Genomic DNA, 23,135 nt, shown 5'->3' with positions numbered 1-23,135 from the left:
GACAACCATTCACACTCACGGTCAATTTAGAGTCACCAGTTAACCTAACCTGCATGTCTTTGGACTGTGGGGGAAACCGGAGCACCCGGAGGAAACCCACGCGGACACGGGGAGAACATGCAAACTCCACACAGAAAGGCCCTCGCCGGCCACGGGGCTCGAACCCGGACCTTCTTGCTGAGAGGCGACAGCGCTAACCACTACACCACCGTGCCGCCCCTGAGATAATAATAGTAAAGATAATTTTATCTGTATATTGTATAGTTGGCTTGTTCTTGGGATTTTTTATTTTATTAAATGTTTTTATTTTATTTTATGTTGTACACTGTGTCTTTTTCTTTTCGCATGTCTGATAACTTGCTGCTGTAACATAACAATTTCCCAGCTTGGGATCAATTATTATTATTGTTATAATAAGGGTGGCACGGTGGTGTAGCGGTTAGCGCTGTCGCCTCACAGCAAGAAGGTCCGGGTTCGAGCCCCGTGGCCGGCGAGGGCCTTTCTGTGTGGTGTTTGCATGTTCTCCCCGTGTCCGCATGGGTTTCCACCGGGTGCTCCGGTTTCCCCGACAGTGAAAAAAGACATGCAGGTTAGGTTAACTGGTGACTCTAAATTGACCGTAGGTGTGAATGTGAGTGTGAATGGTTGTCTGTGTCTATGCGTCAGTTGCCTCTACCAAGATGGCGGCATTGTTGACGTGTATGGACGGCCGACATCTTTGAACGGCAAGCTTTTGGTGAATGGTAGAGGCGGGGTTTATCTGAGTACGGGTGGGAAATGACTGCTTCAGATTTGCCGAGTACACAGCAGGTCGTGTTGTGACGGGGGATGGGAGTGGGGGATTTCTCTCGCGGTCTCGTAGTTGAACTGTTCAGTGAAACGGTGTTTTCTTTGTGAAAAGCAGGCTTTGTAGCTGATAAGTTCACTTTCGTGCGTGTGGATGCGCCTCGAGACGTTTGAAAAGCGAAAGTAATCCGAGAGGTTTGCTACAAAACAGCTGAAATGTATTCGAGCGGAGCAGCGAGTGGTGAGTAACCGCTCCAGCGCGAGCTCACTGGCTAACAGCTAGCTACTTTGGAATTGTTATGCCAACTGTGGTGTCTCTGTTCACTAACTATCAAAACCCTGGGCCGGTAAAAATGTTAGTTCGATTAACCTAAAACAGGAGTGAGGAAAGTGAACAAATAGTGAGTTCCTTTGGTGGGTTTTTTTTAAACCTGCATGTTTGTGTGGTTTGCTATGTTATTGTTAGCAACAAGCTAAAGCAGTCTTTCGAGTGGCTGTTGCTAAGTAGCTAGCTTCCAAACTTGCCAAGAGTTTCATGCTAGCTGAGTTGTTTTGTATTAATCAGCATGCGTGTAGAAGTAAAATAAAAGCTATCTGGCTGAATGAGAAAGTTAAGTCCATGTGACCTGCTGCAGGTAATCATCTTTCTCATGTAGCAACAGTAGTTAAGCTAGCTCTGTGTTTCCCACACCAAACTGTTCCTCACTGTATCGCTAATGATCTTAATAGCCTAATGTTTCACTTTGCTGGTTAAACATCTGCAATAAAGGTCGTTTCAAATTCGACCGCTTTTAATCATTTAGTACTGGTATTAGCAGACCAGCCAGTGTTTAAGGAAGGAGGTGAAATCAATGAGGCGAGAAAGACTTGAAGCAAACTGTTGGTGGTGTTAAATACCTCCTTCAGCTTCCTGCACCAATCTCGACTTTACTACTTTTCATATACGGGTTGTTTTACAATCAGGGTACGCAAGCTAAAAATCACATTTAACACTTATCTTCAATATCAAAAGGCTTGACTAAATAAACTTGGTTGTTTATTGTAGCCCTGTGATAGCTCTGTTTACCATGCAAAAAAAAATTGGTGATAGCGTTATTTTGGGTGAATGTATGGCAATATATGTCATATTTAGCAAAATTACTCGTGTCATTTAGAAAAAGTGCTTTTTTGACCACAGGTAGCTCCAGAAGGGATGCACTTAAATCATTCTTTATACCATAAAACACATATTTGGTTCCATATCATTGGAAACATAGTTAAGTTTTAATGTTGAATGCTAGTAAGTTTTCAGACTGTTTTGATCAAATTAGTATGTAATTGTGTTAAAAAAAATGTCCTCTCCGAGACAGCTAATTTTTCAATATAAAATAACATATCTAAAATGATTATTTTCATCCTAAAATGTGGTCAAGATATTGGGACATAAATATTAGAGACAACTAACACAAAGCTTACAGCCTTATATTTAAAAGCACTATGGAAGTAGTGGATTCTGAATTGTCAAAAAAAAAGTCCTCTCCGAGAATCACTTCATTTGTTTCTCCCAGCCCTGCTTAATCTTCTTTATCTTATAGCAGATTACACAAACCTACCATACACACACGTCAAAAAATTACCTGAAATCTGTTCTTTAACTTGTCCTTCACTTAAAAACTGGTACAAGAACCAGTTTGAATCAATTTGAATTTTGGACCTCTGTGACACAAACTTTGTAAAACAACCCATACAGTACCAGTTACAGGTTCATTACTGTGAATGTGTGTGTAAACTTTTTTTGACTGGTTCTATAAGTTGAGGCTCTTCTTACTATTAAAGGTCTTCCAGGAGATTAGCTTAATCTAAGATTCACATACTTGAGTTAAAATCCAGCCCTGGTGTGGGCGTTTAGATCAGGGCTGTTGAACTAAAATGAATGAAGGGCCAGGTATATACAATTCCTTGCTTGCAAAAGTCCAGATAAGCAGCTAACATTACTGAACAGTGGCATCGGTTACCTTTTTAAAGTGCATATCCTGGACCAATTTCGTTTTTTTTTTTTTTTTTAAATATGAAAGTATGTCCTTTTACACACTCATCCAGAAGGGTAATTTTGCACAAGGCCATCTGTCTACAGCAGAAAAAAATAAAATAACAAAACGTGTCTGGAAAAATCCCAAGGGAGTCTGGAGCCAGATTCGTGACGTTACCTGCGGAAGCGCCAGCAGGCTGCGCGAGCTTTGCACGGTTTCAGTGCACAACCTGTGTAGACCAAGCGCTCCCATTTCTCTCTCATTGTCCGGTCTTTTGGAAAACGCTGAGTACTAATCCCATCAAGATTGGTGTTGCTACACCCTCCTACAATACATCTGTTAACCATTTTAATAATTCCATAATAACGTTGAAGAAATTTGCAGAAAACCACCAGGTCGTTTTCTCATAAACAAACCAGCGCTGACATAGCACATAAAGTCACAAATCAATGTTTGCCGGGAAATCCAAATGCCAAGTTTTTTCAGAGGCGGACCAATTCACCTCAAATGGCTTGATTTCAACCGAATTTTTCTGGTATTACACAAGGTAAAAAAAATTGCGCAAAATGTGACACACACATTTTACCAAAGTTTAATATAAAATAGGAGAATTGCATTGATCTTGCTCCTGAATTTACCTGTGATATGCACTTTAACACTTAACCATGGGGAAGCCATGGCCTAATGGTTAGAGAGTCAGGTTTGAAACCAAAAGGTTGCTGGGTCGATTCCCTGGACTAGCCAGAATAACTAAAGTGCTCTTGAGCAAAGCACTTAACCCCCAACTACTCTGGGTAAGTTGTACGCTTTGGATAAGAGCGTCTGCTAAATGCCTGCAATGTAACCAACATTTTAGTTCAAGACGTCACACCACCTTTCTTCAAGAGGCTTTGTCTTTTGCCAGTCCACCACTGTAAATAAGAATCTTGGTTAGTGACTTGCCTGGTTAAATAAAATAAAAGCAGTATAAAGTGGTTATATATTGTTTGTTTATGGCATTTCACATGTCCACTTCTGACTAGCACCTTGAATTCTGAAGAGCTCAAATATCTGATTTGAAATTGAAGCAAAGAATAAGTACATGCTTTGCTTTCCAATCTGCAGGACTTTCTGCTTCATCATGGAATTTTAAGCCATGTTGTCACAATCCCTAATCAGGCCAGAGAAGGTACATAAATAATAATAATAAAAAAAAAAAAACCTGTGAAAATGGCACCTTTTTTCAAGAAGCTACCTTTGGGTAAATGATTAACCTAAATACATGTGATTGGGTAAACAGCAAAGACAGAATCCACATCGTATCAAGTTCAAAGTGGGGGGAAACCTTGGAGGAGCTTAATTTTTTTTCATAAATTGATCTCTACTGTTGCAATAATTTTTGAGAGTTTGGTTCAATCCACTGAAATACTTTACCGGATCCACATCCGGACCACCAGTTGATGACCCCGGTTTAGATACAGATTTCTGATTTTTTTGGTCATTTTATTTCTAAACAGAACACTTTGCTTTTGAGTGTTGGAAACTGAGTGAGGTGCCCTTGCAACCTGTTATACACTTTGTATGCACCTGAATGGGTGAGGATGATCTAATTTGGATTTCATCTAATTTAATGATACAAAACATAACTTTAACCTTCATGCCTTCTCAGAAATTTTAGTTGTACGAGTTCTGAATTTGTAAGTGTGAGAGAGTGTTGGATGTTGTCAAGGTGGGGTAGATTGCCAGACATTTGTGCTGTTTCTGTGGTCTTTAGATAAAGAGTTGAGAGAGTCTCCAGTGCTGATCAGGTTGATATCTTCAAATGTCACATTTCTGGGTTGGATAAACTGGGTTGAGACACCCTTCTTACTTAGCAGACCATCAGGGTTTTTTTTTTTTTTTAATTATTATTAAAGTGCCGGTTGACCATCTAGTGCCTGCTGAGCATCTTTTTTTGAGCAGTGTTTTAGGGGTTTAGACCCGTGTCTGTTCAGTTAACCAGTACGTTTGACATAGTAGTAATGACACCAAGATTTCAAGCTCTTTCTTTCATTTTGAATAATCGATAAAGAAAGGTTTGGGGTGGCAAACATTATATTATTTCTTTTAACATGCTATTATGGCCTTGTGTTGTGGTACTGTTGATTTTCTCGATTCTGATAGTTTGGTTAGAACTATTTGATTAGTTTTACTTATATGGTGGACACATCATATAATCTAAGACTAATAATAAATAGATTGAACATTTTTTTAGCAAAGAAAGATGTGTGTAGTTGATGTAGGGAAGAGTTTTATGAGGAAATTGTTGCACTTCGCTGTTTACCACTGAGAAACAGTATTTTTGTTTTATTAAAGGGACTGTTTGACCCTTCTCAGAATCCAGTTTGTTGTTTTGAAAGCAGGTGACTGCTACTCTCCTAGTTCGCTGTGCAGCAAAACCTCTGCAATTTCACCGTTGGTGATTCCATCAAAATCAATCTCCGACTTATTTCTTCATCTAAGTATCTTATGTGGAGGTTTTGAATAGAATACGGCTGATATTTTCTTTCCTTCATGGCCACCTGCGAGACAGCTGAGGCCGGTTGTGGTCCATTACAACGGAATAACCATACGTAAGCAGAATAGATCAGACGAAAAAATTTAAAATATAACTACTTTGACAAATTTCTTCAATTTCACTTTACAATTTATGATCTATGGCTTAGGATGTCACCACGTTGTTGTGGATTGTTTTTCAAGCAGTGGAATATCTATGGATGCAAAAGTGGCAGCTCCCTACTTAGTGCAGAGGGTTCTGGGAAGGGTGAGCCTGCCCTTTTAACATTTAAAAAAAGAGGCAACTGTTTATAGCCAATATAACAAGTGTAAACAAGAACTAGTTTTGTGGATGTTCCTTTAAATCTAACTATAAACTGATAAAGTATGGCATGCTGTTTTTTAATAAATTGTAAAAATGTCAGTGTTAGTACATTGCTTTGATAAAAGACGAATAAAACACTTTGACATTCTGTTATAAGAAAATCAACTTCAGGCTGCATCACACTTGATTATTTATTATTTTCCTGTGATAGCACACACATGGTCACGTTTTAATTCTTATTTAGGCGTCTTGTTTAAGTCTGCATTAAACAAGCACATGCACACACAATTCTGCTTCGTGCACACACAACCCTCTTCTGTATATGCCTGTACAGCATAAGCCTTTTGGATGAGATTCAGTTTGACATAAAATGCCATTTTGATTTTGTACTTGATGTGTATAAAGGTGGCATGTTTTTAGGCTCTGTAAGTTTTGTTAAGCAGCACTGACTTAAAGAAAATAGAATTTTCATTTTTTTAAAAACTTGAACATTTTGCAGCATTTTTAATAAATGCTTTAAATATGCTGTGAGGATTACCTTCTTACCTGATTTACTATATACATTGCTGAGGAAACTCTAGCTTGATATGACATTTTTACATCCTTGCTGTCTGAAATGCATTTCTGTGGCATTTAATGTTTTAAGATTTGGAATATTTTTTCTTTTTGTATAAATCCAAACGGTCTCCTAAAGACTAAAGGTCAAACAAGAGAAGGATTATCAACTGATAATCAATGCACTAATAAAGCTGGTCCTTAAATGTTTTATTACAGTAATAGAGAATGCATCTCATGAATCTTATCTGTCCACTCCAGCAGCAGCTCCTCTGTCTCCTCCTTCTCCACCACAAGAGTATGTGTTCAAACCACCTCAGAGGCCAGACTTTGGCACCATGGGTAGGACAATCAAACTGCAGGCCAACTTCTTTGAGATGGAGATCCCCAAACTGGAGGTGTATCATTACGACATTGACATCAAACCTGAGAAGTGCCCACGCAGGGTCAACCGGTAACTCTGAGCTCTTGAATCAAACTGCAACATTAGACAATAGCAATGAGTTTTGTATCTAAACACACCTTTTGTTTTCCAGTGAAATTGTTGAGCACATGGTCCAGCACTTTAAAACACAGATCTTTGGTGACCGAAAGCCTGTGTACGACGGGAGGAAGAATTTATACACGGCAATGCCCTTACCCATAGGGAGAGACAAGGTGAGTGCAGCTTGTACAGGTATTTACTTTCTGATATGAATAGTCTTAAGTTTGACTGCTATAATAATTTACCTTCTTCATGGTGAAAGGGATTTTGCATGGAAGTATGTTTAATCAATGAGTGCGTTTACATGCACATAGAGAAAATCGAATTTCTGCCGTTGCTCGACTGAAATCGAAGTTGTAAATGCCATGGATACACCTTAGCTCGGCTGAAATTGAACCGAACTTGATTTCTCGTAATCGAGCTACACGACCTAGAGTATGCGATTTTTGCCGAGCTACTTAGTGCATGTATACCCTATCGAGCTACGTAGTCGAGCTACTTACTTCAGCACTGCCCCTTCCGGAAGTGACGAGACCACAAGCGGGAAACACGACAGCCTCGGTCGGCATGACAACAGTAGTAGCGAGCAGCAGAAGAGGTCAGGAGGAACAAACGAAGAAGAGAAAATGGCGAGCAGAAACGTGCACTTCTGGAGCAATGAGGAGACAGAGTTCATGCTCATTCAGCTTAAGGAGTTGAATATATTAAAATTCATGGACGGGAGAAAAACGCGCAATGGAGAACACGGAACTGATAACTTTGTTTACACTCTTGAATAGCTCTTCTTCATGACGACAACCGGAAGTGTACCAACACGATGGAGCGTGTAGCGCCACCTGTGGCTCGGGTGCACAATGTACCTCACACAATAGCTCGATTTCCTTGTGTGCATGTAGGATTGAATTTCTCTGGCACCCCTGCTGGGACCCTTTGCTCGATTACCGACAGCAGCTCGATTTGGATGTGCATGTAAACGTACTGAATGTGACTGGACATAGAAGTACGTTTTGTGAGAATCATAGCTGTCAGAAGCCTTTTTTGCACAGATATTCCATAATATTGGTGGCATCCAGGGTAAAAACCTATGCCAAATCAAATATGTGGAACAAATCCGCTGTGGTGACCCTAACGGAAGCAGCCGAAAAATGACGTTTCCATAATACTGGTCTAAAGAAGGAACCTCAATATTCTGGTTTAAGTGATTTACACCAAACCCAATGAATTCGGTGCGACACCACGTCAATGTGTGTTTTTACATTGAGAGCTGGCATTCCGCAACCAGAGGTGTGATGTGTCAAGAGAGCATCGCTGTCTGGGCTGATGTGTCTACATGCCAGAAATACGAATGCCCTGAGCATATCGGCATTTATTTCATTTTAACAACGCTGGGTGAACTGAGTGTTGAGGTGCTTTTGTTAGCTGTGCTCATTTATACCACCCTTCATACACAAGCAAAGTCACTGAGCATCATATGCAATATGTAATTACCACCGTTAAATAATTCATGCTTAAAGAAGAAGAAACCTTTGTCACATGCATACTTCAAGTACAGTGAAATTCATCCTCTGCATTTAACCTATCTGAAGCAGTGAGCGCACGCGCGCGCACACCCAGAGCAGTGGGCAGCCATACTGCAGTGCCCGGGGAACAGTCAGGGGTTAAGTACCTTGCTCAAGGGCACTTCAGCCCAAGGCCGCCCCACGTTAACCTAACTGCATGTCTTTGGACTGTGGGGGAAACCGGAGCATCCGGAGGAAACCCACACAGACACAGGGAGAACATGCAAACTCCACACAGAAAGGCCCTCGCCGGCCACTGGGTTCGAACCCAGAACCTTCTTGCTGTGAGGTGACCGTGCTTAACCACTATACCACCGTGCTGCCCAAAAAGGAAGCAAGAGCCTCTATATATAACATTTGTGTCCTTTAGCCAAGCTGGCCGCTTTTTTGGGGGGGGGGGTACAGAAAACTGTGCTTGGAAAGAGATAACGAGGAAGAGAGGAGTGGAGAGACTTGTGAAAGTAAAGTTTGTGCGATCAGAAATATGTTAGGAGAAAGTAAAAAGTAGGAAACGATTTGAGGCAGAAAAGCACACGTACCTTATCAGACGTTTGAATTCACGCTGGTCTTGGAAAGAAGAATATCAATGTTAAACAATAATAATATTAATCACACCCCTGTCCCGCCATGCCAGCTGTTCCTTTTACGCACACGTTGATTCCGGCTCTGTTACTACCCATCGTTCCGGCACAGAAGTAGAACAGTACAGACCCCCGTTCCACATTCAGATGCTTTATTCAGAATGCGAGGTGGAATAAAGGTGTAAGATTTCCACCTTGAACAGGCTGTGTGAAAGGGGCTGGAGTAAACCCAAAAGAACATGTGTAATTTTGTCCTAGGTGGAGCTGGAGGTTACAATTCCTGGAGAAGGGAAAGACAGGAGCTTTAAAGTGGCCATAAAGTGGGTTTCTTGTGTTAGTCTGCAAGCTCTTCATGAAGCACTGTCTGGACGGCTACCAAGCATCCCCTTTGAGACCATTCAAGCTCTGGATGTGGTCATGAGACATTTGCCTTCCATGAGGTCAGTTGATGTATTTTTATCTCCCAGAGAAAAAAAAATCAGATATTTAAAGCACGTGTTTCAATTTAACAGTCCAGTCATTCCCCACTGAGTAATTAAATCAGACTTCTTGGAGTCTCTTATGTTTTACTGAAATGCATCATATTCGTCATTGATATTGGTCACATTTTACATGGTATATTTCATGCATTGTTTAATTAGGTTGTTTATTCGCATATTTGTAATTTGAAGTTTAACTTGCTTTCATCATTGTGCCTTTACTGATAACCACAAGAGGGCACTGTTTGGTCATCTGATAATCTTGTATTTCTGCCACACAAGTATCATAAATCTAAGTATTTCTTGAGGAACCTGTGGATGCATTTCTTAATAACCTTGAGATTATTGTTCTCAGAGTGCATTCATATACAGTCTAATAATCCAATCATTATCTAATTTCAGCAGTTACCAAATTATTCAAGTCACCATTTAAACAGCATCCTATGACATCTTGCATCAGATTGAAGTCTTTTGATTTCAAGTTAAAAAAAAAAAAAGTTTTGCGTTTTGACCCAGTAATGAGATTCAGTACATGTATACACGGGCGCAGATAGAGGGTGGGACGGGTGGGATTCGTCCCACCCAGATTTAAATTCACCTCGTTCGGTCCCCCCCACTTATAGGGAGGAAAAAACGTCTATGCTGTCTTTCTTTGCATAAGGCAAACCTCACGGAAAAATCAAAAGACTAATTACCATTCGGTTTATTGAGGTGCACAGCAGTACATACATAGTTGCAACAACTCACATAAAACAAAACAAAGACTGATATTCGGTTGGTTGAGCTGCGCAGACTGCACAGGTTGCGAGCTCGAGCTTGGTTGCTATGGTTACCCACAACAAGTTTGACAGGCATATCGGGGACAGCTCCTAGTTCAGGACCCCAGCACGGCATGATGAAGGGTGCCAAACTGAAAAGGCAGAAAACGACTGCATCGTTTTTTCCAAAAAAAAAAACGACTGTAAGTAAACTGTGCCTTACTTTATCATATTACCTTGCAATTTTTTGATAGTCTGTTCAAAGTAATGTCGTAGTGAAAGTAAAATCGTACGGAGTAGAGATGCCTTTCTGGTAGCCTCCTTCTTTCGGTGGTAGCCTGTAGATACAGTGCTCAGAAGGCATTTTTAATGTTTAATCCGGCATTCCCTGCCATAATTTCAGCGAGCATATTGTTTCATAAGGAAACTTTGCGAAGAGTTGTTGACTGACTGCTGCTCACGCAACACACCGGCATAGTTATAAAGTCAGGATGCACTGGTTTACACTTTACACACACACACGTAGGCTACGTGGGGTTGGGGTTGGTTTGCTGGCAGCTTTGTCCCCCCCAGTTCAAAAAACGTATCTGCGCCCCTGCATGTATACCATTTTAATCTGGTGTCTTGCATTTTTCTCCGTCTTCACACATGCACAAACTTAAGCTGATAGAGGCGAAGCTCATCTTTAAACCAAATAAAGACAGATTGAAGGAGGACAACTTTGGGTGCAAAAGAACTCATAAATAAGCATTTAGCAGTAAAGCTACAGATCAGTGTGGCTCATTCAAAGCTAATAATTGTGCCAACCAGCTGAGAAATATGTAAAATCTGGGATTAAAAACCTATTTTGTTTGCAATTAGAAAGCAATTGAACTAATTGCTTCAATACTTCAAGCGACACTGCTAAAAGTAATTGGATTAGAGTTTTTGACTGGCTCATGTTGACAATTTTTCTCCTCAGGTTACTCAAGTACATGTAAACACAGTTACTGTATTAATGTAAACAAACTGTGTCTTCAACGCAGGTACACACCTGTTGGCCGCTCATTCTTCACACCTTCTGAAGGCTGCTCCAACCCTCTTGGTGGAGGAAGGGAAGTCTGGTTTGGCTTTCACCAGTCTGTTCGTCCATCTCTTTGGAAAATGATGCTTAACATTGATGGTATGGCCAGTCAGCATGTTTTAATAGATTTTTTTCCTTTCGTGAATGTAGGCATATAAGTGTCTGAATTTTGTTTGCCATTTTTTAAAATTTGTTTTATTAGTATCAGCTACGGCATTCTACAAAGCCCAACCAGTGATTGAGTTTATGTGTGAGGTTTTGGATTTTAAAAGCATTGATGAACAACAGAAGCCCTTAACAGATTCCCAAAGAGTCAAGTTCACTAAGGAGATAAAGGGTAAATACATCTTGTGTATCTGCTGATTTGTTTCTGCATTTAGAGCTCCACTTTAGCACCTTTTACTTTATCCTGCTTTCTGGGCTCCTGCAGGTCTGAAAGTAGAGATCACACACTGTGGGCAGATGAAAAGGAAATACAGAGTTTGTAATGTAACTAGGAGACCAGCCAGCCACCAGACGTAAGAGCTCTTTTTCATATAACCTACTAATTATTATTGATGCTTGGGGTTTGGTGATTTTGTTTGTTTTGAGAGCGAGAGAAACCCACTGCTAAGTTGCATTTGAAATCATGGTCTGATCATTTAATAGGCTACCTTGTAGAAAGGGAGTTGAGATGGTAATGTTTTAATCTCAGCCATGTGGGTCATACGCTACTTTATGAATGCATAATAAGATGCCTTATACCGGATATACCAATTGCAATGAGTCCAGACAGATTAATTTGGTTCTGCAGATGTACTGTACACATGAACTGGATTTGAAAAATCAAATTGACCTGTATGAGGGTGTTTTCAACATTTACAGTAATTCAGGGTTTTTTCTAGAAAAATTTAGTATGAGGGCGCTCACCATGGGGGGGGGGGATGGTGCCGGTTGTCCCCCCCCCCCCCCCCCCCCCCCCCCCGCCGTGCAAAGCCTTTGAAAAATGCTCCAATGGGACATTCTGAGGCTATCTGAGAGGGAAATTGTAACAAATTGTCTGTCAACATTGAAAAAGAAAGAAGTAAGGCCAAAAAAAAAAAAGTGTGTTTCCGGTAACATGAAATACTAAAATAAGGTCGGTAGGTAGGAAAGTGTTTTTTTTTTTTTTCTTAATTTTTTTTTATTTTGTTTAAAAAAATTAACACAAGTAAACATCTTACAAAATAGTATTTTGGCACAGAATCCTTTATACCACACATCATCATAAAATAAGTGTTTTAAATCTTTAAACGAATAAAAAAAATATCGCGAGAGTTCGAGTTATGATCTACGGAAGCGATATTTCATGATATTTTCATGTAATAACGTGAAAACACCTTATCAAGAAATAACGTGAAAATAACGTCCTAGGCTACTTCCATTAAAAGCAGACGGCCTAGCCTACTGTAGAACTTGGGTCGAGCAAAAACATGGCTGAATCCTGAATGACTCCTATTTGTATAAATAGGGGACCACATAGGCGGCAAAATGTAGTGTTTTTCCCTGCCATGGAAGTGCACTTGTATACTGAAAAGGAAGCAATTTGCATTACAGCCTTGAATGAGGATTCAAAATGGCGGCTCGGCTCAGTTTATGCAGGAGGGCTGATAGAAGTGGCGAAACATTTTACTTTTTATCGTTTCTTTCACAACTTGAATGCGTTGAAACAAAAAATTATGATAAACTAACGCCGCTTACACTAAAATATCGAGGAAAATTTGTAATAAAAACTTTACGGTCGGCAATTTCGACGCGGAAATTCTCGATCGGTCGGGTTACCGGAAACACACTTTTTTTTTTTTTTTTTTTTTTTGGCCTAATTTCTTCTGCCCCAGACAGTCTTTGGCTTTCTTCCGCTTCGTGCCACGGGATGACATCTTTAAATGCCCAAGTGTCAACAAAAACAACTCGCGAACTACTTCTGTCAAAAGCTCCCACGCCGGTGGGTGAAAGGTCATTCAGTCTCGAGAAATCTCGCGCTACAAGTCAGCTGACGTTGTATGTAACCCATGTCAAATCTCGCGAGAGCAGCCGCAACAACTAAACAACATGGCGCCTCAGTCTGGAAAACGCCAGTTCGGATTGTTTTTGCACCGTCTGGCGGTGTATCTACTATGATTGGAATATTTTTGGAGCAATTATAACGTATTTGATGATCAGACACATTGTCACGTAGTGTTGCTGGGATGTTTTCACGGAGTCGGTAAGGGGGCGCACGCCGAGAGTAAGAGGGCACAGCGCCCCTGTTCCCCCGTTTAGACGAAAGCCTGAGTAATTAGTCTGAATTGAGCTAGTGTATGTCCCTCTTATTTGGGCAGGTGAGAGTACAGCAATTGCACACAGGTGACGGATTGCTCCTCAGTCTGGGCAGGTTTGTCTCAGTGTGGTTAAAAAATGAATTCTAGAGCGGTTCAATTGCAGTGAAGAAACGATTCAAGCATTAAAAGTGAACACAACATGCAGTGTATTATTACACAGTAAAATGATAGACTGCTGTTACATGTAACACTAGCACACGTTCACTTTATTTGCAAGGATGTTGATCGACACCCATGTGAATGTTAGGATGCATTTCCCCTCATATGCTTGCAAGTGCAAAGACACAGACCTGGCCTTTGAAGTTAAAGGAGATATGCAGGACCTTTATTTTTAAATACATTTCTGAGTGGATAGTATCTCCATCCCTGTCTTGTATGCTGCGTAAAAGGGAATAAATATATTTTTGAGAGTTAAAATCGACCGCAAAGTTGGCATCCGAGCTGCCCCGCTGAGCCAGCCAGCCCTGAGTGTGTGACGTCACAGCAGGAACCGGTTTTAAAGCTGAGGCCTTTGAAAGCTATAGACCAAAGCCAGACTTGGCAGGTGAGAGTGATTGCAATGGCCTCTTCGTTCGGATTTATTGGAGATTTTTCGGATTCCTCAGATAGTAATACATCTGACTGTGATGGTCCTGAAATTGGTGTGTGTACATGCTACTGCTAGACACGTAGAACCGTGTCAGTTCAAACCATCGGAAAGTGAATCCGATAGTAACACAGAGGCCCCCACCTTACGAAATAAAGCCAGAGAACAAAGCCATCTAGAGAATTGGATGGAATTGAACTGACAGTCTCATGTGACTCTCATTAAAACAGGATAGGCGTTATAACTTATGCAACATACATGTACGTGCATGCATTTTCACAGATAAAACGTAAAAGGCTAATTAAATAATCAGATGAACTGAAACAATCTCATTCTGAAGCAAATTAAATAATCTTATACCAGTAACTTTAAATACACAAGTTACATCTATTAATCAAAATGCAGGTAAACAACGAGTGTTATGTAACCAAATGAGAGTCACATCTTACCCGTCTGTGTTCTCGCTTCTTGAAGGCCGATTGTTTTGAAACAATCTGACTTTCAGTTCTTCGTTCATTCGCTTCTTCCACGCAAGGGTGAGATATTGCTGCTGAGGCAGGCATATCCAGTGGCGGGGGGGAGCATATCCAACGGAGAAATCTGACGACTGGTCCACTCATTCTCCATACTGAGTACTCCGCCATTACTGCTTGGCTCACACTCCAGGAGAACTGGTGCAACTGAACTTGCTTTCCTTTTCTTGTAGTTTTCTTTTCCTTTAATTGCTGGTACTGCGCCCTCCTTTCAATACGAGCTTATAGCCAACGCTCCTCAACAGATCAGAGGTCTCGTACGAGTCTTCAGTAAAATGTGCAGAGCAGAGGAGAGACCACTTTGTAGGCGCCCGATGTGCCCATGAACTTCTCATAAAACACGTCCAAATCTTTGCAATTTGAGCATTCTTGGGCCATGAATGCAACGTAAATCCACCTTCTGTCGTGTTGCTGCACCCGCCAGCAACACATCTATGTGACATAGCGATAAATTGGCTCAAAATGGAGGCTCAGAGTTGCAGTCAGCTTTGTGTTTTAGTATAGCGGAAATGGCGATGAGACCGATAGACTTCCTGCTGTGACGTCACAGATGTCAAGGTCATTCACTCAGACCACTACCTATATGAATCGTTTTAATCGTAAAAATTATTTTTGATTTATTGTTAACGCTTAAAACTGTTCCTATGCCATTCTTGAGGTCTCAAGACATTTATAAACAAAAAGTGAGGCCATGGTTCTGTGTATCTCTAAGTATTCCCCCTTTTCCCCTCTGCTTTGTCACAGGTTTCCCTTACAGCAGGAGAATGGGCAAACCATCGAATGTACTGTGGCCCAGTACTTTAAAGATAAATACAAACTGATACTTCGATATCCTCATCTCCCATGTTTACAAGTCGGGCAGGAACAAAAGCACACTTACCTTCCTCTTGAGGTTAGTCAAAGTGCATTGTACTTTTTAAGGAAAACCTTTTAATACCTAGTTTTATGTCCTTTTCATCTGATTTCACCTTGGTTTGTCCTAGGTTTGTAACATAGTGGCTGGACAGCGATGCATTAAGAAACTGACAGACAATCAGACCTCCACTATGATTCGGGCCACAGCCCGGTCGGCGCCTGACCGCCAGGACGAAATCAGCAAATTGGTCAGTTCATCTCTATGCCGTGTAATTACTGTTAAATGTACGGCTGGTGAACTGCCTTGACATCTAATTCTTTTCCTATTTAAATAATTTTGATTATGTTTTGCAGATGAGAAGTGCCAACTTTAATAGTGACCCTTACGTGCGTGAGTTTGGGGTCATGGTAAGAGATGAGATGACTGAAGTGAATGGCCGAGTCCTCCAGGCACCATCAATTCTCTATGGAGGACGGGTACAATCTCCTTTTTTCTAAGAGCATAATCATTTAATAGTTTGTGAAAAAATGGCATGCACAAGCCTATAGCTTATTGATTATATTCATCTTTTGTCAGAACAAGGCAATAGCTACCCCGATCCAAGGTGTATGGGATATGAGAAACAAGCAATTCCATACTGGGATAGAGATCAAGGTTTGGGCCATCGCCTGCTTTGCTCCCCAAAGGCAATGCACTGAGCTCTTATTAAAGTAAGTCCCTGCTTATTTGTATGGCAGTATTTAACTTTATATTGTCTTGTTGAAGACTTGCTTGTGGTTTCGAATTAAAAGATTCTTTCAGTGAGGAATCTGAAGTTTGGGGCAGAGGTTAATGTTCTGTGCTAGTGACTGGAAGGTTGTGAGTTCAGTATTACAGTACTGCTAGGTGGCCATTATTGGGTCGTTGAACAAAGCTCTTTACATTTATAGTTGCTCAGCTGTGTGAATCTCTTCTGCCAGGAAATGTCTTTATTGCTTTTGGTTTTGTGTTCTTTGTAGAGCGTTTACAGACCAGCTGCGCAAGATTTCTCGTGACGCAGGCATGCCTATTCAAGGCCAACCCTGCTTTTGTAAGTATGCTCAGGGAGCTGACAGTGTGGAGCCCATGTTCAAACACCTGAAGTACACCTACCAAGGCCTGCAGCTGGTAGTAGTCATTCTTCCGGGGAAAACTCCCGTCTATGGTAAGTCAGGCTCTACACGTGCTCTTTACACAGAACTGTATTTCTATCTCTGACACAGATTTTGATGGTTGATGTAATTGCATGGCCATGTTTTGTAAACCAGTTTCTTTGTCTCATGTTCTCAAAGCGGAGGTGAAGCGTGTTGGGGACACAGTTTTAGGAATGGCCACTCAGTGTGTCCAGGTGAAGAATGTCCAGAAAACTACTCCACAGACACTGTCTAACCTTTGTCTGAAGATCAACGTTAAGCTGGGTGGAGTCAACAATATTCTGCTTCCACAGGGAAGGTGAGCACAGTTTGGATCTTAATCAAGAAGCTTACATCAACTTCTTTTTTTAAGTTTGATGTGTTGTTGATAGATGCTTGGAGTAGATTTTTGTCTGAAATAGTGTTGATAGACCTGGCGACTTGTCCAGGGTGTACCCCGCCTTTCGCCCGTAGTCAGCTGGGATAGGCTCCAGCTTGCCTGCGACCCTGTAGAACAGGATAAAGCGGCTAGAGATAATGAGATGAGATAAAGTGTTGATATTTTGCTCTCCAGGCCCTTGGTTTTCCAGCAGCCTGTAATTTTCCTGGGTGCAGATGTGACTCATCCTCCAGCAGGAGACGGAAAGAAACCCTCCATTGCTGCAGTAAGTCAGTCAAAGTTGCCATTGCAAAAAAAAAAAAAAAAAATCAGATTTTGGGGGGCGAAAATGATATGAGGATTAGTGAGCCTGCTTAACTCTGCCAGAAGTCATATTAACTCAAACATGTCTCAGCTTTATAGCACGCTGCATTGCTACCTGCAAAATAAAGTCTTTCTTGGAGAGATTGACATGCATATCTGAATAATTGTTCTTTAATTGTTTCATAAGGACTAAAATGTGATAAATGCACAACTATAAACCTGTAGTTTACCAACCTTCCGTTGTTGTACAGAATTAATCAACATTTAGCTCAGTAAGTTCCTGTCTGGTTTAGGTGGTTGGTAGCATGGATGCCCACCCAAGCCGGTACTGCGCCACAGTGCGGGTTCAGCAGCACCGCCAAGACATCATTCAAGACTTGGCTGCAATGGTGAGAGAACTGCTGATCCAGTTCTACAAGTCTACCCGCTTCAAACCCACACGTATTATCTACTACAGAGATGGCATTTCAGAAGGTCAATTCAATCAGGTAAACTATTGACTTATATGGGACGTTTTCCTTTAAAGCCATTCCATTTTGTAGTTGTGTATTGACTCTTGGTTTTCTCAAGGTTCTGCAACATGAGTTACTAGCGATCCGTGAAGCCTGTATAAAGCTCGAGAAGGACTACCAGCCAGGCATCACTTTTGTAGTAGTCCAGAAGAGACACCATACCAGGCTTTTCTGTATGGACAGGAATGAGAGGGTTGGTTATTTTCAGTAACATTTTATTGTATTTCTTGGGCTGTGCGTTTGCGTAACTTATTGTTACTGTTTGTTTTAGGTCGGAAAGAGTGGGAACATCCCCGCTGGCACCACGGTCGACACAAAAATCACTCATCCATCAGAATTTGACTTTTACCTTTGCAGCCATGCTGGTATTCAGGTACTAACTTCACACGGTGTTTGAAATTGTATCTGCAGGTTATTTGTTACATTTTGCCTATTTAAATGCAGACTTGGTTGTCTAGGTTACAGAGAGAGTAAGAAAAGTACTTGCTGCGAAACAGTTCCATCTGTTTTCATCTGGGGGTTTAACCGTGCTCCTGTATTTGCTTCTGCTTGTAAAATTATTATTATTTTTTTTTTAATAAAAATGTTACTTGGAGCCTATGGAATCAATTTTGTGCCAAAATGTTCATACAATACTTTTGAAATATCAAACAAAAACGACAAATCAAAATACAAAAAAAAAGTCAAATTTTTTTTAGACTGGCAAACAAATTATTTGTGTAATCTATTACTCTTCAGAGACCTTTTTATTTTTGTTCCGCGTCTTTCTCAGTTTTATTTGACGTAATTTATTTTGGTTGCGATTCCAGCTTTCTTGTTTGCGCTCCCTGACTTTTTGCTTGCAGTTTTGGCACAAACTTCACGTGTGGGTGGGCTGTCCAGGAATGCATTCCCATTGGCTAACTTGTGTTTGACTGACAGCTACGCTCAGCCATTCCCCGGAGGCTGTTGCGGCCATTCCCTACCCGGATTCTGGCGGACTGTTTGACGAGTGACCGATCCATTGACGGTAAACAAGGATCGAGTGGACTTCAGTGGCGACTATGATATTGAATTAATTCAACAAAGTGTAAGTGCGGGACAAATGTGTTGCAGTAGTACGCATTATGCAGGTGTTTCGTGGCAAGTCAAATGTTAGACTTGGCTCCACTACCCAGTATAATAGCTGTCTTGCTAACGTTAAACACGCCTGCATAATGTGTACTACTGCAACACACACAACACATTTGTCCCGCACTTACACTTTGTTGAATTAATTCAATATCATAGTCGCCACTGAAGTCCACTCGCTCCTTGTTTACCGTCAATGGATCGGTCACTCGTCAAACAGTCCGCCAGAATCCGGGTAGGAAATGGCCACAACAGCCTCCGGGGGAATGGCTGAGCGTAGCTGTCAGTCAAACACAAGTTAGCCAATGGGAATGCATTCCTGGACAGCCCACCCACACGTGAAGTTTGTGCCAAAACTGCAAGCAAAAAGTCAGGGAGCCCAAACGAGAGAGCTGGAATCGCAACCAAAATAAATTACGTCAAACAAAACTGAGAAAGACGCAGAACAAAAATAAAAGGTTTCTGCAGAGTAATAGACTGATATTTTGCACGATTACACGAATAATTTGTTTGCCAGTCTAAAAAAAATTGACTTTTTTTTTTTGTATTTTGATTTGTCATTTTTGTTTGATATTTCAGAAGTATTGTATAAACATTTTGGCACAAAATTGATTCCATAGGAGCCCTGCATGCTGAATTCATATACAAGTAAAATATTGAAATGTGAGTGAGTTGCAGCAGGTTTCTTCACTACTGTGCTGTTTTGAATCAGTTAACATTGCTTCAAGAAAGGGACATAAATCAACCCTTCCACACTGATGCACTCCACAGGGTACTAGCAGACCTTCTCACTATCATGTGTTGTGGGACGACAACCACTTCACTTCAGATGAGCTACAGGTACTCACATACCAGCTTTGCCACACCTACGTGCGCTGCACCCGTTCTGTCTCCATTCCTGCACCTGCCTACTACGCCCACCTTGTGGCGTTCCGAGCACGCTACCACTTAGTGGACAAGGAACATGACAGGTATGCAACCTTGAGGTGGTATTGTCATGAAAAAGTTTGAGCTGGATGATATGACTATAGTGTGATTTAGAAAATCATAACCCACATCTTAGAACATAGATTTTCATTACAATTTTTTAATAATTACAATGTCCGATTGGAAGCAGCTCATTGATTACATACACATCTAAAGATGGACTAAACTTTCTGCACTGAATCTTAAAAATGGTTAAATTTACAAATAAAAAAATTTCCATGCCAATTCAGTATTTGTAAATAGGAAATGGAAGTACCAAATTCAGGAATTAAAATGCAGCATTATTGTTTTCATGGCAGCTTCTTAGCAAAATACATATCGAGACGCATCATGTCTTCAGGTATTGTGCTATGAGAGATTTTTGTCATACTTTGATACAAATCAAAGGAAAGCTATTTTCTGTGATACCAATTTGGAAAAATAGAAGACAGAGTGCAAGAGAATGAAATGAATTTAGGTTCAGGATTAAACGCTTAAAATGGCCCCGTGTAATCAGTACAAAAAGCTAAAGAGTATATACAAAATGTTTTAATCTCTTTTCGAAGTTTTATAAGATTCTAAGGAGCCTGTGGTCTGCCTTACTTTGTTTACTGAGTTCATAGCTCACTGGAATTTCTTGTGTAAGTCAGTTCAATGTTGAGCTGTGAGTCTAATAACCTTTTGACTGCTTATATGCTATGTGGCCAAAAGTTTGTGGACACCTGACCATGACACCCATATGGGGGCCTTCTCTAAACTGTGGCAACAAAGTTGGAAGCATACAATTGTATATGATGTCTTTGTACGCTGTAACATAGAAGTAAGGGGCCCCAAACATGTCCCAGCATGACAGTGCCCTTGTGCACAAAGCAAGGTCTACGAAGACATGGTTTGCCAAGTTGTTGAAGAACTTGAGTGACCTGCACAAAGCCCTTATCTCAACCCCACTGAACACCTTTGGGGAGAACTGTAATGCTGACTGCACCTCAGACACGCACCCCACCCCCCACCCCGGTGTGATTTGTGAGATGCCCACATACTTTTAGCCATCTAGTGCATGTTGGGATATTGATTTGTTCACGTGATGTTTTATCTTGTCTCTCATCAGTGCTGAAGGCAGCCACACATCAGGCCAAAGTAATGGTCGAGACCAGCAGGCCTTGGCTAAAGCTGTGCAGATCCACCAGGACACACTGCGCACCATGTACTTCGCTTGAGCTCGGCCAGAGTTGAGTTTCATATCCTCAAACACCATGTGTCTGTATGTTTAACATGCCCCGTTCATCTCAGGGGCCTCAAGATGTGCACATAGTTAACTGGCAACATTTCACACATTCAAGGTCTCTGTTAATCTCTGTATTTATTTGAGCTGCAAGAAAATTCTTTTAGTCCGTTCATTCTATGCTTTTTACACTGACAGCTTTGGGGGTTTTATTCTTATTAATATTATCATTATGCCAAGGCTGATGAAATAGAACTTTTTGATGAAATTATACCATTAACTTGCAAGAAAGTCATATTTGTGGAACTTCTGTCAGCACTGACTTAGAAGGACACGACTTCAGGACACGAGTACTTACCATTCTTATTTCTTTCACATGTATTAGCAAATCTGTGTCAGTGTTGTCTCTGTTAGTCCTCAACTCAGTCACTTGACTGTAGTTGATTAAGTTGGTTTCTTGAGTAACAACTGACAGATTGTCCTTATATTAGAAAGCAAATTTTTATATCATAAGGACACGGTGAACAGTTCTTTGGGACTGTGAAAGCTCAATCAGCCAGAAATCTGTAATTCTCTCACCACGAGAAGAGTGTTTTGACAATCAGCTGTCTGGATCCGAAGAAGGAATTATAGTTAATACAGGACTGGTTCCTGAGACCAGCACCCTTTTCTTGAACCAAACCTGTTAGTAAGTTAATCCTTTTTCTACCCTGGTTTCCTTTTTCTTTTCCTCAACATTATCTGTCTATCACAGTTAGACTGTAAAGAGAAGTACTAATATCTTGTGTGTGAGATTAGTCTCTATGTACTGCTGATTTATTTTTATTATTACTATTATTATTTTCTACCACAAGTCCAGCCTGAAGCTTTGCTTTCTTAAAGGACCACTCCATTGTTCTCAAACTATTATCTATCTACTGCTTCTGGAGTGTATGATTTTACTACTTATAGCGATTTTATTTTTCTCCATCCTGAAAAAAGATTGGAAAGCCTATTTCTCTGAAACTTACTTATAATGGAAGCCTAAAGGCAGTTGTTGAATTCATCTCATCTCATTATCTCTAGCCGCTTTATCCTTCGACAGGGTCGGAGGCAAGCTGGAGCCTATCCCAGCTGACTACGGGTGAAAGGCGGGGTACACCCTGGACAAGTTGCCAGGTCATCACAGGGCTGACACATAGACACAGACAACCATTCACACTCACATTCACACCTACGGTCAATTTAGAGTCACCAGTTAACCTAACCTGCATGTCTTTGGACTGTGGGGGAAACCGGAGCACCCGGAGGAAACCCACGCGGACACGGGGAGAACATGCAAACTCCGCACAGAAAGACCCTCGCCGGCCACGGGGCTCGAACCCGGACCTTCTTGCTGTGAGGCGACAGCGCTAACCACTACACCACCGTGCCGCTCGTCTGACTAGAATACAAAATCAAAAATGCCATCTTTGAGACAGACACCAAGATTTTCTGATGTGGTTTTATTCCACATTCCAACACTGGGGCAGTAGAGTAAAAACAAATTCTGATCACTTATGTCAATTTCATTTTTTTTTTTTTAAATCTGCAAGTAGTTGTTTCACATTACCATGCCCCAACTTCCTTCAGGCTTTTCTTTATAAATAAGTTTTGAGTAAATGAGGGTTTGTCTGGGGGGTTTTTTCCCCCCTTTATCTTTTTAGTGCACAGAAGTCTGCATTTTTTTTTTTTTTTTGTGGCAATTGTCTGTACACTAGAGAAGCAGTGGATTTAGATCAGGTTTAACAAACCCTGGAGTATTACTTTAAGTGTTTTGTGATCCTGTCAGCCTCATACACTGTTGTGGTGGTGCATGAATCATGATGTAAAGAACAGATTATTGTAATTGACTTTTTTTTTTTAATGTATGTAATTATGTCCCAAATGGTGAGCTGCATATTGTTTATGGTTTAGATCTATACACACATTGATGGCTCATGGAACCATGGCCTTAATGGAAGGCCTTGAGGAAGGTCTTGAGGGCTGTGGGAATGTCTTTGTTGGTTATAGATATCTAGTTAGC

The 23,135-nt window shown here is 40.9% G+C and overlaps 1 protein-coding gene across 2 annotated transcripts in view; it reads left to right on the top strand.

Annotated features, from left to right (window-relative positions):
* Nucleotides 1-847: 847 nt before the first annotated feature.
* ago2 (argonaute RISC catalytic component 2) overlaps nt 848-23,135 on the top strand; it is a 45,584-nt gene continuing 23,296 nt past the window's right edge. The window contains exons 1-19 of one of the 2 annotated variants that reach the window (XM_060942048.1): nt 848-1,027; nt 6,454-6,643; nt 6,726-6,846; nt 9,072-9,253; nt 11,076-11,212; nt 11,316-11,450; nt 11,544-11,631; nt 15,316-15,463; nt 15,555-15,674; nt 15,781-15,903; nt 16,004-16,137; nt 16,426-16,610; nt 16,738-16,897; nt 17,153-17,243; nt 17,575-17,769; nt 17,852-17,986; nt 18,065-18,166; nt 19,675-19,874; nt 20,978-21,097. In XM_060942048.1, the coding sequence (XP_060798031.1) occupies nt 1,003-1,027; nt 6,454-6,643; nt 6,726-6,846; nt 9,072-9,253; nt 11,076-11,212; nt 11,316-11,450; nt 11,544-11,631; nt 15,316-15,463; nt 15,555-15,674; nt 15,781-15,903; nt 16,004-16,137; nt 16,426-16,610; nt 16,738-16,897; nt 17,153-17,243; nt 17,575-17,769; nt 17,852-17,986; nt 18,065-18,166; nt 19,675-19,874; nt 20,978-21,086 (2,580 nt within the window). In that variant the 5' untranslated portion in view covers nt 848-1,002 and the 3' untranslated portion in view covers nt 21,087-21,097. Of the gene's footprint in view, nt 1,028-6,450; nt 6,644-6,725; nt 6,847-9,071; nt 9,254-11,075; nt 11,213-11,315; nt 11,451-11,543; nt 11,632-15,315; nt 15,464-15,554; nt 15,675-15,780; nt 15,904-16,003; nt 16,138-16,425; nt 16,611-16,737; nt 16,898-17,152; nt 17,244-17,574; nt 17,770-17,851; nt 17,987-18,064; nt 18,167-19,674; nt 19,875-20,977; nt 21,098-23,135 lie in introns of both variants that reach the window. The other variant, XM_060942047.1, reaches the window with a different exon arrangement.

The sequence above is a fragment of the Neoarius graeffei genome, chromosome 16 (assembly GCF_027579695.1).
Source record: "Neoarius graeffei isolate fNeoGra1 chromosome 16, fNeoGra1.pri, whole genome shotgun sequence".
NCBI classification, from domain to species: Eukaryota; Metazoa; Chordata; class Actinopteri; order Siluriformes; family Ariidae; genus Neoarius; species Neoarius graeffei.
Note: the sequence above shows the minus strand (reverse complement) of the source record. Positions and strands in the feature narration are given on the sequence as shown.